The sequence below is a fragment of the Neoarius graeffei genome, chromosome 27, assembly GCF_027579695.1.
Source record: "Neoarius graeffei isolate fNeoGra1 chromosome 27, fNeoGra1.pri, whole genome shotgun sequence".
Classification (NCBI taxonomy): domain Eukaryota; kingdom Metazoa; phylum Chordata; class Actinopteri; order Siluriformes; family Ariidae; genus Neoarius; species Neoarius graeffei.
This window is the reverse complement of record NC_083595.1, coordinates 51,130,754-51,149,070: the sequence shown is the minus strand read 5'-3', so window position 1 is coordinate 51,149,070 and position 18,317 is coordinate 51,130,754. Positions and strand designations below refer to the sequence as shown.

At 39.6% G+C, this 18,317-nt stretch overlaps 1 protein-coding gene across 1 annotated transcript in view; it reads left to right on the top strand.

The window, feature by feature from the left end:
- The window catches only part of igdcc4 (immunoglobulin superfamily, DCC subclass, member 4), a 154,939-nt gene that overhangs the window by 47,942 nt on the left and 88,680 nt on the right, over positions 1-18,317 (top strand). The window contains exons 2-3 of the mRNA XM_060911564.1: positions 402-707; positions 11,788-11,947. Of these exons, the coding sequence (XP_060767547.1) occupies positions 402-707; positions 11,788-11,947 (466 nt within the window). The remainder of the gene's footprint in view (positions 1-401; positions 708-11,787; positions 11,948-18,317) is intronic.

Genomic DNA, 18,317 nt, shown 5'->3' with positions numbered 1-18,317 from the left:
ATGATTTCCTGTCCTGTTTAATACAAATGATGCAGAACTGACTGTGTTTTTCCAATCAAATGTCTTTGAGAAATGAATCAAGATCATGAATTTAGCATGATTCCTTGTACAGATAAATCACTTTCTCTGAACATTTTAAAAATCTGTTATTATTAGTATTAGGTTATGTGGTGTGTCCATTATTCAAGTCCCTGTGAATGATGGGTTACTATAGAAACGATAAGAAACAATGACCAATCAGATTAGAGAATTCAACCACATGGTGTGGTATAACTTTGTATAACAGTATGGTCCATTGTGTCATTCTTACATCAAAACCATAATCAAAAACAATTCTATAACATTTTTCTGTCATGCCAGAGATAATGTGACATGGCTAAACAAAATAAAATCCTCTACAGAAGATCCCATGTTTGTGGAGCTGAGCTGTGGTGCTGGTCCCATCCACGTGGTTCTGGAGCCTCCTCGTCCTCTGCTGCTGGACTGCCACCTGGGGAGCGCCGAGACGCCGCTCAACATCACCTGGCTCCAGGACGGGGTGGTGCTGAGCGAGAGCGAGGGCGTCCGGCTGCTTCCCAACAGCTCCCTGCTGCTACTGCCCTCGCGTGATGGGAAAGTGTCAGCAGGAATGGAAGGAGCCTACAACTGCCTTAGTGGGAGCTCCTTCGGGACGCTCACCAGCCGCAGTGTCACTCTGCAGCTGGCCAGTAAGTACACACTTTCTCTACAAGTTAATTAAACTAGCATAGACTAACATCCTAACCAGACTGTGTGAAATGGTAATGTACGGTAATCAGTTGTATTCTACAGATAAGGAATAAAATATAATACGACGTGTTGTTATGTGAAAGCAGTCAGTGATGTGGGGATGTGATGTAGTCTGACGCAAAGCCCAGAATTTTATATTTTCCAATAACATTGTTTTATTTCTCTTATACCATGATGATTACAATTTTTATTAAGTAAAGAATGTTAAGTTTCCAAGAAACTGCAGAACGTACTTGGAAACATGGAAAAGTTACAGCTTTGACACTGGAGACTCCTTCCATTAATGTTAAAATGTCAGAAAAAAACGTCACCATATCAATGATTTACATACATATTTTAATCTGTTTATATGCAGCTTCTGCTGTACAAGTTACAGTGTTCCTATATGACCCTGTAACTATAGAAACAAAAGGCATCATTAAGTTGTTACTATAGAAATGATAACGAGCGCAGCCAGAGATGCTGTTATCGAAAATTATACCTTTGGACCAATCAGAATTGAGCTTTCTACAGCACTGTGGTATAATCTACAATATTCAATCTACATTCACTGGATATGAGCAATCACGCACTCTGATTGGCTACTCTACTACTAGGATATCAGCTCATATACCGTGAATAGAGAAAAATAAAATGGCGGAGTGCATCAAATCAGATATCACTTTATCAAGTATTTAAAAGAAACAGAAATAGCTAAAAGAATATTGGGTTTTTTTGTTTTTTTTAACCTCAGTATCTCCTGTTCCACACTCCAGCCCAGTCGGTAGCGGTAATGCACCTTTAAGTTGGTTTGCTAACCACCAAAAAACCCTAAAGAAGAAGAAAAAGAAAAACAAAATGGCGGAGTGTGTTGCTGAACCAACTGAGGACAAAATAAAAACTCTACTCGAAAACGAAACCCAAAAAAAACCAACAAAATATGGAATGAAAGTATTTAATTGTAAGACCGTATCTTTTTTAATTTTTCAAGAATTATTATTACTAACGCATTTTTCACAAATTGCTCCTGTCATTTCGCCGGTTTGTTTACATTCTAAACGGAAATTATTTTGTCGGACGTTTTGTATAAAGTTTTTATCGAATTTGCAAAAAATAAAAATGCTCTGTTTCTCAAAATCCAGTGAATGTGGATAGAATAAAACGGTTATTCCACTCAATCTCGTCATACATGGATTATAGCCAACTCGGTGCTACGCGCTTCGTCGGCTATCAGCTCATGTACGACTCGATTTTGTAGAATAACTCTTAAATATTAAAAAAAATTGATAAAAATATCATTTAACAATACTTGAAGACGTTGGTATGATACAGGATATGTATCACAATATATACAGTAGTTTTGATAATAGTAGTGTTATGTTTTTAAAAAAATGCAGATTTCAGTTCAAGGACACTTTTTTATTTAATGTCGACAGAATATAAATTTGAAACGGGGGAAATGTCCATTGCAGAAATGTCCACTGCAGATTTAAAATTGTGAAATCGGACGTGTCAAATCAGTTATCGATATACAACAAAACATTTGTTTTGAAAAAAGTTATGACAAATGTATAGTAAAACCCACAATATTGCAGAAAAGTCTACAGTGAGATAATTAATCACAATATCAATAATATATTGTCATATCGGGCGGCACGGTGGTGTAGTGGTTAGCGCTGTCGCCTCACAGCAAGAAGGTCCGGGTTCGAGCCCCGTGGCCGGCGAGGGCCTTTCTGTGCGGAGTTTGCATGTTCTCCCCGTGTCCGCGTGGGTTTCCTCCGGGTGCTCCGGTTTCCCCCACAGTCCAAAGACATGCAGGTTAGGTTAACTGGTGACTCTAAATTGAGCGTAGGTGTGAATGTGAATGGTTGTCTGTGTCTATGTGTCAGCCCTGTGATGACCTGGCGACTTGTCCAGGGTGTACCCCGCCTTTCGCCCGTAGTCAGCTGGGATAGGCTCCAGCTCGCCTGCGACCCTGTAGAACAGGATAAAGCGGCTACAGATAATGAGATGAAATGAGATATTGTCATATCACCCAGCCCTGTTTAGCACATGGGGCAAAAACCTGGTGCTGTTTGGGAGGTGCTTGGAAGTAGGTCTAGTTTTTGGTCAGCGATTGTGTTTTTTTGATATGAAAGGTGGTTTGTGTGATTTAAAAAGATGAGACGCCAGCTAGATGTATGACGATGATGATGACGAAGATAGCCAATAAAACATGCTTTTACACTTTCTGTAAATGGGCTTGTATGTTCATCATACGTACAAAAATATGTTCCATGTGAGCGGCCCACTGTTTCTGTGTTCACTGTTAAGTTTCTTGATTTCTAAAGATCTGAGTCGTGACACATTAATGATGTTTCTCGATACCCTTGAAAGTTCACATAGTGGGTGACGTTTTAGTTTACAAACCCCATTTCCAGAAAAGTTGGGATATGTTCTAAAATAAAAAGAAAATCTGCAATTTGTAAATTCTCTTGAAGCTTTATTTAACTGACAAAAATACAAAGAAATTATTTTTAAAGTTCTGGCTGACCAGCTTGATTACATTATAAACAAAATTTGCCTACAACACACTCGGAGGCAAAATAAGAGTAAAAATTGAGAGAATATTCAAGTTATGCTGTTTTGAAACCGTCCACAACAAGCAGGTGGATTCGTAATAAGTGAGAGGATCATGATTGGTATAAAAGGAGCATCAACCAAAGGCTCAGTCTTTCTAGCTCACCACTTTGCGCTAAAGTTCATGAGCAAAAGTATCAGTCAGTTCAAAAAGAACATTTTTCAACACAAGACTGCAAAGGATTTAGGTCTACAGTACATAACATTGTGAAAAATTTCAGTGAATCTGGAGAAATCTCAGTTCATGTAGGGCAAGGCCAGAAACCGCAGTTGAATATCTGACCTTCCGGCCCTCGGAATGAGGCCGGAAGGTCAGATATACGGCGATGAATGAGAAACCGTCCTGCTGCTGTGATAAATATAGCAAAATGGGCTCAGAAGTACTTTGGAAAACCCTTGTGGCTTAACACAGTTTGCTGGTGCATCAAGACATGCAACCTGAAACTCTGTGACTCAAGAAGAAAGCCATACATGCCGAATTCTCTGGGCCCGAGTGCACCTCAGATGGACTGAAAGACAGTGGAAACGTCTGCTGTGGGTCAAATGAGCCCAGCTTGTTTTTGGGAAAAATGGACATCAAGTTCTCCAAGCCAAAGACAAAATGGACCATCCAGACTGTTATCAGTGAAAGGTGCAAAATCCAACATCTGTCATGGTATGGGGGGCATCAGTGCCAGCTGCATGGGTGACTTATATGTGTGAAGGTACGCAGATATTGACACAGATGTTGGGATTTTAGAGAGACATTTGTAGAGCTGCCATCAAGGCGACGTCTTTTCCTGGGAAGTCCTTGGTTATTACAGAAAGACAACACCAGGCCTCATTCTGTACACACTACAACAGCGTGACTCTGTAGACACAGAGTGTGTGGACTTGACTGGCCTGCCAGCAATCCACATCTGTGTCCTATTGAAACTGTATAATGGATCATGAAGAGGAGAATCAGACAACGGTGATGGCAGCTCAACAGTCAAGTCTTTTTAAAATTTATTCATATTTACAAAACGTATTTCAGTCGGTCAGTGAAAACAATGGAAATCTTTTCTTTGTACTTTTGTCAGTTGAATAAAGGTTCAAGAGAATCAACAACTTAATGGATTCTTGTTTTAGAAAATACTTTTCTGGAAACGGGGTTGTAATTACCAATGTTATCTGAAGTAAATGTTGGTGTATTTTCTATTACACTTGTGTGAGTATTGCTCATCATTAGTCAAGAAGATGCCAAAAGATTGAACCTTAGCAATCCTGCTTAAATCAGCTGCTCCTGCAGTCAGTTGTGATGTAATGTTGATTCGTTGGCAGTCTTTTTTTTTTTTTTAAGCCTGATGATGAAATGTGCCTATTACCAGCAATCCAAACAGAAAAACAGATGTCTCTGATATCTCAGAACAGAGTCCTCTTTGCCGAGTTGCTTCCTGCGCTATACTTCCTCTATTCTGTCAGCATCGAGAAAGAGACGCTGCAAATCCCCATCATCCTAATTTGCCAGCGAGAGCCTGATTTCCATACAGTATTTCTGTGGAACACTGGAAGACTGAAAAACTGAAAATAAAGTAAAATCAATTCTCTCCAGCATGCCTTTATGAAAATCTCCACCCAAATCAGTTTTATTCAGAAGTAGTCAGAAGATCTGACAAGTATGACCAAAACACCAATGTGTATAATCAGAATCAGCCATAAAATAGGATTTAACTGTGTGGAAATCTCAGTTTTAAAAATAAAACCCTACACTGAATCCTCATGCAGCTGAATAGATATAAATCTTGTACATCGTGAACATGAAAATAAAAGCAATATCAGCAAAAGCAAAGACAAAAACCATTTGGGTGGTGACGTCTACATCAGCAGGCCTTGGGTTTACAGTGGTGTGTGTGTGTGTGTGTTTGTTTGTTTAGGCAGCGAGTGATGAAACACTCTGAAATATCCTGTGCTAATGTTTAACGAGTTGTTATCTCTCTGCGTATCATTCCCCGATTTCTGTGTGCTCATTGAGAAACTCCGCTCAGGACCAGGACCCTGTTTCCCGAATGCGGCAAAGTGCAAAGATCAGAATACGATTCCCTCACCCTAATCTCATGACAGAAAGCTTTGTTAAAGTTGTTCTTATGGACTTTTACATAACCTTCCAACACTGGAGCAAATCATTAAAAAGTAATTCTGGGTCCAAACAACTGTAAATATAGGAAAGCTCTCCAGTTATATGCTAATCATCACTGAAGAAAACTAGACATTTAATTAGATTAGTGTTTTTATTCGTAAAACATAAGGAAGGTAGTTTTATTTTTGAAGCATTTTTGTTATATTTCTTGAAATTCTCTTTACATCCTGACAGCAATGAATTAATCAAATGCTCTGACAATGAAAAGAAAAAAATCCATTATTTATAGCAGTCGCACGGCTTTAAAAAGCCCATCCAATCATTTCAGTCCAAAACAAATGACTGGATGGCCTACCTGTCTACCTACAGTACCGACCTACCTACCTACCTGTCTACCTGCACACACACTATCTGTGCATTCAAAGCATGTAACCAGAGTCTTCCACAAGGCTATGCCGACATATTACAGACATACTGCTAAAGCCAGCAAGCTAGTCAGCAGCTGTGAGTGCTAACACTAGCCATGTTTATTGTTTACATTCATTATAATAATGTTGTGATTTCTTACATGTGAATGAGACATGAGGGAGTTGGATACAACAATGACGTGCTAAGCTCCTCCCCAACGCTGTCTGTAATGGACTCATCTTCCAGCAATAGAGATCTTGCATGTGACATCACAGCCGATCCAGATTGTGACAGACGCCATCGTGTCAGTCAAACACCATATTCCGCCTTCTACTTCTACTTCTGGTTCTACTTCTGCTTTTACTTCTACCTTTTCTTCTGGAAAACCCTACTATATACAATTCTACTACAACGGCTGCGGCTACAATCTCTCCCTACCTGTGCACGGTTTTTATGTTTTTTGTGTGTATTTTTGCGTGTTGTTCGTCTGTACCGGACTTCAATATCCACTACAACCGTATGGACTTACTGGACATTGGTTTCCAGCAGAAAATGACGGTTTGTAGCGATTTCCATCGCATGCACAACATTCCGGACGAGAGAAAAAAAAAAACATTCCGGACGAGACCAGATTGCGAGACCAGCGGGGTCTCTGTGGATTGTTATCGGAAGCAAAGGGAAGGAGGCAGCGCCGGGAGCCGAAGCAAAAGCGAGGCTACAGGCAGAGCCGGCCTGTTGACTAAGCTCAGAAAACAGCTACTCAAACCTCCACTGCCAAGCCTCTACCTCTCCAACGCCAGATCCATGTAAACAACACGGACGATTTGGAATTACCTTATTCTATAATCGGCTGGTCAGTGCTATACTCAATACTTAAGTGACTTACCCATCCAGTGAGGATCATTTTCTTGTTTACAAGATGCCACATCTGAGTCGCTGACAAATCCTGAATTTCTGTAAAGATAACTGTCCAGAGATTTATAAGCACGCAGTGCTTCACCACTGAACAGCGAGAGAAAGTTGATGAGGTAATCATACACGTCCGGGTATTCCGCTGGCAGTTCAAAATCCGGTCGTGAAAACTCCGTCCGGAAAGCCATAAGGGTCACAAATCTGTAGATCATTTATTTTAGACATATATCTAGTTATCTGTTCATTAGAAAAATGAGCCATGTAGTCCGTCGGTTGAAATTGATCCATTCTGTACACGAGTGCAGCAGTATTCAGTGGTGTTTTTGACCAACACGATGGCGGTTGTGTACTTTCCGGTCACGTGACTGCAAGATCTCTATAGTCAGGCGGTGCGCATTCATGTGTTTCGGGGGAATGGCTTTGGAAGGAGAGGATGGAAATTTTTTTATTTGGATCCTTTCAAAATCTAGCTTACTCTTGCTGGTTTCTCCAAAATTTCCGACCCTAGCTTTAAATAAATAAATAAAGAACCAATCAATACTGGGAATCAGGCTGATACAAATAAAAAAACCCTCAAACAAACAAACAAACAAATGGTGAATCTGATATCAGACAAAACATATCAGATATATCAGATTCTGTAATAAAAGAAAAGAAATGTATTTTTGGAACTTGAAATGTTTACATTTAAAGAGACTTGGCTGGTTTTGCTTTTGTTAGGATTTATTTATTATATTTATACTTTTATATTTATTATATTTACAATGGAAGTGATTTTGTATGAAAGAGATAAATAAAACGCTTTAAAGCATAGTTTTTTAATAATACAATATTGGAGGAGTATCAGTAATATTCAAGGTTTCAATTTAAACTGGATGGAGACTGTGATTAAGTCACAGTAATTTGTCCTAGCTGACCTTTGTCAAGGTAAAGGTCATTTTGTTGAACAAAATTAAAGAAAAAAAAACTGATTGAAAAAAATCATGAAAATTGACAGAGTCATAAGTGATTGAAAAAAAGCCTGTTTTTCATGGATCATTCCGGATCAGTGATCCAGATCAGCATCAAAAGTTATATGTAATTCAGCCCAGAGGTATTCTTCATGTGGTGATTGGTTGAAAACTGAGGGAGAAATAGCATCCTAAAAAATATTACGATAATAATAATAATAATAATAAAGTAGAAAGATCCTGAGTGAGAGTAACAGTTTGCGTCAGCGCTGCTAGCACAAATTAATCATCGTGACTTCTCCAGGATTTACCTCTGATTTTGAAAAATCTCAAACACATAATTTCAAAAGATATGTCTTTAAAGGCAAATCTTATCCCGAGCAAACTAGCACAAAAAAAGATCCACGACATTCCTGTTCAAATACTTCTGTCAGATTTCAAACTCCACAAGAGCCGTCCTGAGAAAATCAGCTATAACGTGATCTACGTATCACATGCGTTAAACCAAATAAAGGCGAATCCTAATTGATTTTGGATGTGATCGCTCGACTTCATTGCAGCCCTGCAGCTGTAACACGTCTTTTTATTTTAATATGAATGCAGTCTTTAAGACCAAGTATCAATCAAGGCCAAATATTTCTGCCACATAAATACTGAAGAAATGAATGAATGACTTACAGTACTGTAGAAAAGTTTGATGTGAAGATTTAAAAGAAATTGTATTAAATAAAAAAATAAATAAATAAATGTTATTGAGCTGGAAATAGACATAAACTAAACCTCACTGATATTCTGTCTGACCTTTTGCCTTTAAAACTGCACGAGTTCCTGTCAGGATCTTTTTTTTTTTTTAACTTTCTAGACTTGTCACTACACTCTTTTCAGAATAAGGTCAACGAAATAAATCAGCGAATCTAACTGTAGCAGCATCTCCAACCTCCAGAGAATCAAATGTATACTTTTTGGTCTTGCGTCCTTTGTGTTCGTGTTGGACAGACACTTAAATCATTAACATCATTAACATAACAGGAAACCTATTGAGCTAAATGCCATGATTGCTTTGTTGGGTGTAATTCCCTCATCAATACAGGACTTTCACATGACGTCATCATAAATATGGATGGCCATGTTGCCTGGCAAGCTTTGTGTTTGAGAACGACTGGCATAAGTGTACGCGAGCGATTGTAAGCCCAATTTGGTAAACACCTCCAGATAAACTTGTAGAAGTTCCATCTTAAAAGAACAATGCCAGAGAGCTGTAGTGCTTTTGGATGTAATAACAGAAGTGGAGATGAGCCCGGTTTAACTTTTCACTGCTTCCCGGCGAACCCAGAAAGATGAGAAAAATGGTGAGCTGCAGTTAAATGGGAAGACTGGATGATAAAAACATTCCTGTGTGTGTATGGAGAACATTTTATATCATGTTAGTGTGAAAGCTTTGTGCACCTGCATGGGAAATTTGTCTGAGTAAAATTTACTCAATACTCTACGCCAGATCTTTTGATAGAGCTGTTTTTCCAGAGTCAATTGTCCTCACTTCAGTGTTAATATTTTACTCTTTGTGGTGGTATTTGACTCTATTCAGTGTCTTGAAATTAACTCTTGTACTATTTTACTCAGTTCAAAGCCACAACCAACTCTATTGAGAGAAACTGTACTACTCTGTAATTTTGCTCCCACTCCAACTCCAATTGTACACTCTAAACTCAAAATGGAGCAAAATTAACTATGCTTGAGGAAAATAGCTTTAACTTTTAGCTCAGTCATTTTTTTCTGTTTAATTTCTCCTCACACTTTTTCTAGCTCAAGGCCATTCAGTTATAAAAATCCCATAGATCTAGATCTAGCCTTGGCATACTCAAGTGACTATTCAACAAGTCCGTAAGTTGGTGGAACATGGACAGAACTTTGGCCTCCATAGTAAAGATTTAACAGGTTGCATGGCCACAATGTATTTTATTTTGGACGCGATATATTTTATTAGACCAAGTGCTTTGCTCGACTAGCAGCATGTTTGTTATGTACTGATAACGTAGACTCTGCTAAACACAATAAAATATCCTAGATCTAGGCCCTGGCTTGTTTATTCCTATTAGAAGTCCACGTTTGAGCTTACCTTTGTCATAATAAGGTATTTTTCTTGATCGGGAATTTCCCATAACATTCCAGCATAAGCAAAACCTGCCTCGAAATATTGGTAGGCATCTGTACTTTTGTAAGCCTCTAGCATCTCCGGTGTATTTAGAAATCCCAAATACTTAGTTATAATATAGTTCAGGATGTCGTAGTGTCCCAAATCTGGTAGCTGGTTTGCCGAACACTTTTCAAGTGGAATAAAAGCATTTGTCGGTAAATTAAGAAGAAGAAGCCTTTATTTTTGTCACATGTACACTCAAGCACAACAGAATTCCTCCTCTGCATTTAACCCATCTGAAGTAGTGAACACATGCATGCGCACACAAGTGAGAAATGAGTGTGCGCATGCACGCACACACACGTGCGCGCGCACACACACACACACACACACACACCCAGAGTAGTGTGCAGAATAAATAATAAATTAATTAATTTGTGGGTAAATTATATGGATCTGTGATGCCTGCATGTTTCAGCTTTTGGATGTAACATGATCTGCTGGTATAATCTAAATGTTTAATCGTTTCAGAGAGATTGTACTGACTGCAGTCATCTCGATTTTCATTATTAACTGTCACGGCTATGTTTCTTTGTTTGCCCGGCAATATGGCGGATGCTGCATGATAAAAAAAAAATCTGTGACGTCGATGAAAGTCCTCTGTATAGCTTTCAAATTTGGAAGCTGATTGTGTCGACTTTTTCACCTTGCTTTCCCCGACATTACAATTAATTAAAGGAAATCTACTTTATGTCTGGAACCACCGTTTACAATCTCATCTCATCTCATCATCTCTAGCCGCTTTATCCTTCTACAGGGTCGCAGGCAAGCTGGAGCCTATCCCAGCTGACTACGGGCAAAAGGCGGGGTACACCCTGGACAAGTCGCCAGGTCATCACAGGGCTGACACATAGACACAGACAACCATTCACACTCACGGTCAATTTAGAGTCACCAGTTAACCTAACCTGCATGTCTTTGGACTGTGGGGGAAACCGGAGTACCCGGAGGAAACCCACGCGGACACAGGGAGAACATGCAAACTCCACACAGAAAGGCCCTCGCCGGCCCCGGGGCTCGAACCCAGGACCTTCTTGCTGTGAGGCGACAGCGCTAACCACTACACCACCGTGCCGCCACCGTTTACAATTATTTGGAAATTTGATCTTGTTAGAACTTTTCTGATGTTTGCTATCCACTATTTAATACACACTGTTGTTTTTAAATATGATTATAAACATTAAACACTGAACTAGTTAACTTATTAATTTGTGTGTGTGCGTCGTGTGTGTGTGTGTTTCCGTTCCGTATTAAGTTGTCTGTGTGCAGGTTCAGGATGTATATTTTTTATGTACTTGCCAGACTGTTTTGTATCTGATTTCAAAAGTTCAGGAAGTTACTAATAGAAAGAAAATAGTTCATGCCCATGTATAAATTTATTTCTAAACATATTTTTTCACAGGTAGTTTTTACTTATAATGAAATTGTTTTCCTAATACTGAATACGTTAATCTTGGATGAAGGTTTAAAAAAATTGTTAGCATGGTGCAGGTCATTCGTTTAATTTTTTCTTAAATAAAAATTTTGTTTTTTCAAGTAGGCATTTTTTTTTTTAAATTTTGATCCAAGGTTTCTTTTTTCAGTCATGTTTTTCACGATAATTCAGGACATAAAATGAATGCGATATTAGGATGTAGCAATAGCAAAGAAGTATGTAGACTAATTCAGTGTAAAGCAGTGAATTTATCACTAATTATCCTGAAATTACTTTGTGTTACGTGAAACTTGTGTTACTTGAATGCTCTGTGTTTCATGGGATCGAAGGCTCCATCTTTAGAACCCCCGAGTGACCTGCAGAGTTTATTTCACTGATTGGTTTTCTTGCTTCATTTCCTTTTTATCTCTTCTTCCATCTTCAGGACTTTCAGCTTTCCTCCGGGACCCTGAGCCTCAGGTTGTACCGGCCGGGGGTACTGCACGCTTCGAGTGCCACATAGACGGCGTACCTGCTCCCAGCATCACCTGGGAGAAAAACCATATGCCGCTCCCCATACCTGCTGAACCAGTCAATACACCGAGGTGAGGCTCGTCTATCTGAATCATGTTTCAACAACAAATGTGTGTTTTGAATGTTAGAAATAGACACCGGCGTGCTGTAGGTGAGTTTATTACTTTCTAAAATATTCAGTTGCCTTGTAGATTACTGAAATATTCCACTTTATGTTTGTCTTTTCCTGCCATTTTACACTTTGTGATATATGGTAAGAATTATTTGTATTATTTTGTGTAGAATTGAAACAATTCCTTCTGGCAGAAAGAAAGATGTTGTTTTATTTTAAAGCGTCCTTGTGTTGTTCCTCTTCCATTGTTTCTCAGATGTGAGGGTGATATGTTCAGCTCCGCACACAGAGCAGGTTAGATTGTATATCATCTTGTGTGTTTGTGCTTTATTTGCAATTTAGATGAAGCCTGATTTATTCCTCATATATGCTTTGGAATTAAAAAGCCATAGAAACTACATTTAACACTGAGGTGAAGCAGCAGGAGGACGACATGACCCGATTCACAAGAATGAACAATACAGAGCTAAAACCAAGAATTATTGGTACCCTCGTAAAGGGGGAAAAAAAAACGCCACAGAATTTAACACACTTATTAACTTTTCTATTCAGCCACCTGCATAAAGTACTTACTTTAACACTAATGAGATGAGAAACAATCCTTCCTTATTCTATATCTCTATATGTCTAAATTTTTTACTTGCCAAAAGAAAATGTTAAATAACTACCAACAAAATGTCGTCCTTTAAAGCTAGACGGCCTTTCGATTTCATAAAATCGGTGAAATTTAGTTCCCTCTGAAATGTGGTCATTGTGATATATATGTTATTTACCAGCTGGGAGGTCCGTATGGTGAAATACCTTGACCGAGGACTTGAAAGTACTGACCAAGGCCCTTTGGGCCGAGGTCAGTATTCAAGGCCGAGGTCACGGTATTTCACCATACGGACCGACCTTAAGCTGGTAAATAATATATATATATATTTTTTCTTTACCAAATACTAACAGAAAACGAGAGCGCCCGAAAGGGAAAACCGAGCCGAGCCGCCATTTTGAATCCTCATTCACGGCTGTAATGCAAATGGCTTCCTCCTCGGTATACAAGTGCACTTCCATGACAGGGAAAAAACTACATTTTTCCGCCTATGTAGTCCCCTATTTATACGAATAGGAGTCATTCAGGATTCAGCCATGTTTTTGCTCGGTGTTAGCAAGTTAGAGGTTTTTAGCTTTCTCCTGAAATGTTTTCTTTTATTTTGTCTTCCTCAGGATAGTAAAACTCGCTTTTGCTGTGAACACTGTCATTATCGCTATCCATGCTGCAAAATTAATGCTATTTTTCTGAGAAATGCTGGCAAAAATTTATAAGATTTTTGATAATCTTATAAATAAATCTTATTAAAAAAAGATGAATGTTGACAAAAAATTATACTATGTTTGTTGTTGTGAACGAGCGAGTTGCCAGAGGTCCATAACCGGGGTCTGTAACTGGGGTCCGTACTGTAGGATACGGACCCGCTCGCCAGCCAATCAGAGCGCAGGATTTGGACTGTGAAAAAATAAATGTTTATTTCTGTAATATCTCACAAAATGTCAGGCCATTCTGTGGCTGGGAAGTTATTTATTTAATTTGAGGGGATTAAAGCAAATAATGTGCATGAAATCGCTCGCTTTGCGCAGTCAAGCAGACAGAGGAAGTCCGTGTGTGTGCGCATGCGCAGGTTTCCCTTTGAGCGTGCACTGACAGTTCCATCATTCTGTCGCTAAACGAACAGCTGATCACACCGAGGTGCTTGCTGAGCGCCCATATTTATTAGTTTGGTCCTGCGTTTCCTTTCCTTCGTATATAACATAACGTCTTTTCTTCTCGCTTTCCGTTACTGTAGTCAGTCTTTCATGTTTCATTCGCACACTCACGTCCTCCATTTTTCTCTCCTGTTTCAAATTTGTATCCCACAATGCCTTGCGTGAACGGGGAAAGCCCACCACGTGATGCATGATGTAGTATCTTGAATTGGGTCATGGTGAAGCAGGAAAAAATAGCGGAGAATTTAGGGCCACGTGGAGATAAATTCATTAATTGTTCTATTTAAAAAAAAATAAAATAAAATTGGAAGTCTGTGATTAGTGTGCTTGCTCAAGCAAGGCAAGCACACTATTGTTCTTCTTAAGTTTACTTATTCTGCCTTATTCCGACACGTTTTTTGGATCCACTACTCCTCCTAGGGCGTTCGAGATAGAGACACTGTTCCAACTCTGAGACGTCTGGTCCGAAGTGGTGTAGTGTGCTTGTATACAGCTTTTGGATTAACGCGCCCGTTCTCTTGTTCTTGTTGTTTTTCTTTTGTTTTTTTCCCATAGAGAATGAATAGGGCTCATGAATCGAATCGTCCTACTCGGACACGCTCCATTGCAGATGCACCAAACCTCATGTGATACTTCAGGCCAACTCCCCCGACACATACATGCAATCGGTTCTGACCCGCACTCATATTTTTCCTTTCTTTTTGCTCATCCCTTTTTCCTCCGTAGGCTTGCATTGATTTTTGGCCCCAGTGAAAATGAGTGGTGTTTCAGGAGAAAAACTTTCACTCTCCATCAATTTTTTTTAACCAAGTGACCAAACTTCACAAAACTTCACTTGATGCCTCAGGCCAAGTCCCCGCACAGATCCATCCCCTCATCTGAGACCTGCACTCGTCTTTTCCTTGGTTTTCACACATCTCTTTTTACCTCCATAGCATTAACTTTTTTGCTCACCGGCCACTGTGGCTAGTGGTTTTCCCGAGTCACTAGCCATTCAGCCTTTTCACTAGCCACAATTTTGTTGCCAGGAAATCGAAGTTTTTTATTCACCATGATATGTTAAAGTTCGGAAGATCTAGATTTAATTATGAATGGCAGCGTATAATGTATCTCTACAGTAGCACTCAAGTATTCAGTGCTGTTAAGGTCGCTCCCTATATGAAAACATGCAACCAATTCAGACAAAAATATAAACGGAGTATTCTGTTTATTGAACTCAAATTCAAGCCCCTTACAATATGAAATATCGTATAATATGAAAAATAACATTCAGTACAACTGAACTGATTCTAATATTAAAAGTCCAATTCAAAACATTTCATTGAAAAACATTTGATGTTTTGATACGCAAGTATTATGTATATTATCTATTAATAGTGTGTGTGTGTGTGTGTGTGTGTGTGTGAACATGTGTAGAGAGAGACATTAAATGTCCTCATTACATTCATCATCAGATGAGTCTGAATGGTCCATGAAAAATGGTCTTCGTGACCTGAGGCTTCCAGCAGGCTGTAAGTTGATAGCTGGGGCGGATCAACTTCTTTCCAATCGCGTGAACGTTTCTAAACAGCAGCTCCATCCTCTCCAGCTCAGCCGACTTCATGACAGCCAGGGACTGAAAGCAATGCTGCCCTGTAGTGACCAGCTGTCTTCGCCGGTTTTGATGTTATAGTACTGATGTGTGCATTTGACTTTTCGTGGTCCTTTATAGTTTCGAGTTTAAAATTACTGGTGCCTGTCTTTGCCAGACTTTCTACAGTCTTCGCAGTACATGGTATTTTCGGTTTTGCTATGAATTAGCCAATCTCGCCCGCACTTCCATGTATCATTGAACTGTCTTATCTTCCTATTAGCGTCTTGTTCATCTCCATGGCCGCAGCCAGCTCTGAGGCCCCCGCGGTCCAGACCTCGGTCATTTTTAAGAGCTGAAAATACATTTGTACGCTAAATATTCAACTGGATAAAAAAATAAAGAATAACATTAAAACGTCTCCGTAAAAAGTGCATTGTTAATGATGTCAAACGTTGATTCTGTCTCTGTTTGGTGCGCGTGGCTCTGAGACCAAGAACACAAAAGCGAATGAGTGCGTGACTCGGGGGAGGAACGCAGTGCAGGAGACACAGGGTTTCCATGGTAACCATCAGCACACTTTCATGAAGCTGTTAAATTTACATTTTCGAACTTCGTAGTCAGCTGGGATAGGCTCCAGCTTGCCTGCGACCCTGTAGAACAGGATAAAGCGGCTAGAGATAATGAGATTAAAAAATAAATATGTTATTTCCCAGCTTAAGGTCGGTCCGTATTGTGAAATACCGTGACCTTGGCCCAGAGGCCTCGGTCAGTATTTTCAAGACCTCGGTCACGGTATTTCATGATACGGACCCCCCCAGCTAGTGAATAATACACACACACACACACACGACAGTACTGTTCCGTCCCGGGTTATGAGAGATGTATTACACTGATTCTGACAACATGATGACATTGTGGCTACAGCCTACAAAAAAAAACAACCTTACGAATGAGTAGGTACGCCTTTTCGACCAACAGGGAACAGGTTCTTGAACCAATTCAATTCAGGATTCTTTGAACAAGAACAGAATCCGTTCTTTGTGGGTCGAAAAGGGGTAACGTCCCAGTTCGGTTATACTAAACATAGGCACTAATGGAATGCTGCTCAGCCAATCAAATTAGTGAGTCTGTATATTACTGAACTGTTGTATAATTAGTTAATTAGCTGATTATAGCTGAACCAGGGGAAAATGGTGCATTCCAGGACCACATTCAGGAATCTGTGGTGTAATGTGAACGTGGCCATGTTTTGCCTCTAGTGGCTTTCCATATAGGATGCGCCATCAAAACCCTATATTAAATATCTTGAAGGAGGCTAAAGAAGAGCTCAAGAGGAGCTCATATGACTCTCTGAGCAGATCGGGTTTACTTTTCAGGTTTACTCCGTACTACATGTGCAGCAGCGCAGTTGTAGCCTGCCTTGTTTGTGATTTTAAAAATAAATCATTCGATAAGCCAAAGCAATAGAGTGGAAAGTTTCAACTTGTGTTTGCCTTGGATAACTTTGCCTAAAACATGGTGGTGTATACTGATTTTTTTTTTCCCAGAATTTTTTTTTTTGTGTAGGTGTAACAGATGCCAGATTGTTAATGTATCTCAGTTCCATAGGCTACATGGTTGGGTATCTTTTGTCCTCATTGCTTGGGCCAGATCAAACCATTAAACAAGCTTAAATTATTCTTACTCTTGCCACATACACTACTGTTCAAAAGTTTGGGGTCACCCAGACAATTTTGTGTTTTCCATGAAAAGTCACACTTTTATTTACCACCATAAGTTGTAAAATGAATAGAAAATATAGTCGAGACATTTTTCTGGCCATTTTGAGCATTTAATCGACCCCACAAATGTGATGCTCCAGAAACTCAATCTGCTCAAAGGAAGGTCAGTTTTATAGCTTCTCTAAAGAGCTCAACTGTTTTCAGCTGTGCTAACATGATTGTACAAGGGTTTTCTAATCATCCATTAGCCTTCTGAGGCAATGAGCAAACACATTGTACCATTAGAACACTGGAGTGAGAGTTGCTGGAAATGGGCCTCTATACACCTATGGAGATATTGCACCAAAAACCAGACATTTGCAGCTAGAATAGTCATTTACCACATTAGCAATGTATAGAGTGTATTTCTGATTAGTTTAAAGTGATCTTCATTGAAAAGAACAGTGCTTTTCTTTCAAAAATAAGGACATTTCAAAGTGACCCCAAACTTTTGAACGGTAGTGTATATGATTTTTTTTTCAAAACTGATGATATTCAGTTCAAACACCATTAAAAGTAATTTCAGGAATAGATCTCTTGTGTGATGTGTAATTCACCCTCTCATTTAAATATGTCGAACATTTTTCAGCGCGCGCTTTGTGCATCACGGACCTCGGTGATTTTAAAATGCTGCTCCGGCCCTGATCATCTCTGCCCCTTTTTCCCTGAGCAGCAGGGTTTGAAACTCCAGCTATACGCCGCCACATAGTGCGCTTGTCAGTCATCAGCAACTTTGTTGCTTCGTTCATTAACTGCAGGTTACCGCATCACTGATTTTATCTGACGTGAACGAACGTTCTAAACAATTCTAACATGTTGTCAGAATGTTTATGCAGGTGCTCATGGGAGTTGTAGGCGCGTAATATTACATTGCAATGCGTTTATTATATCAGATGCCTTCAGAGAAAACTACAATTAAAATATATTGTCGTACCACAGAATAAACCACCCGCCAAAGTGGCTAGTGAGACTAAAGTCATTACCTGCCAAAGCCGAATTTTACCCGCATTTGGCGGGTGGGCGGGGGCTAATGTAAAGCCCTGCTCCATAGGCTTCCATTGATTTTTGGCCCCATTCAAATGAATGGAGTTTTGCTCAGTACCACTTCACCACACATCCACCAAACTTCATACGGCACCTCAGGCCAAATCACCATCACACACATGATATCGGTTCTGACCCGCACTCGGCTTTGTCTCGCCTTTCATCTGTCCATTTTTTCTCCATTTTGCCGCTAATCAATGGAAGCT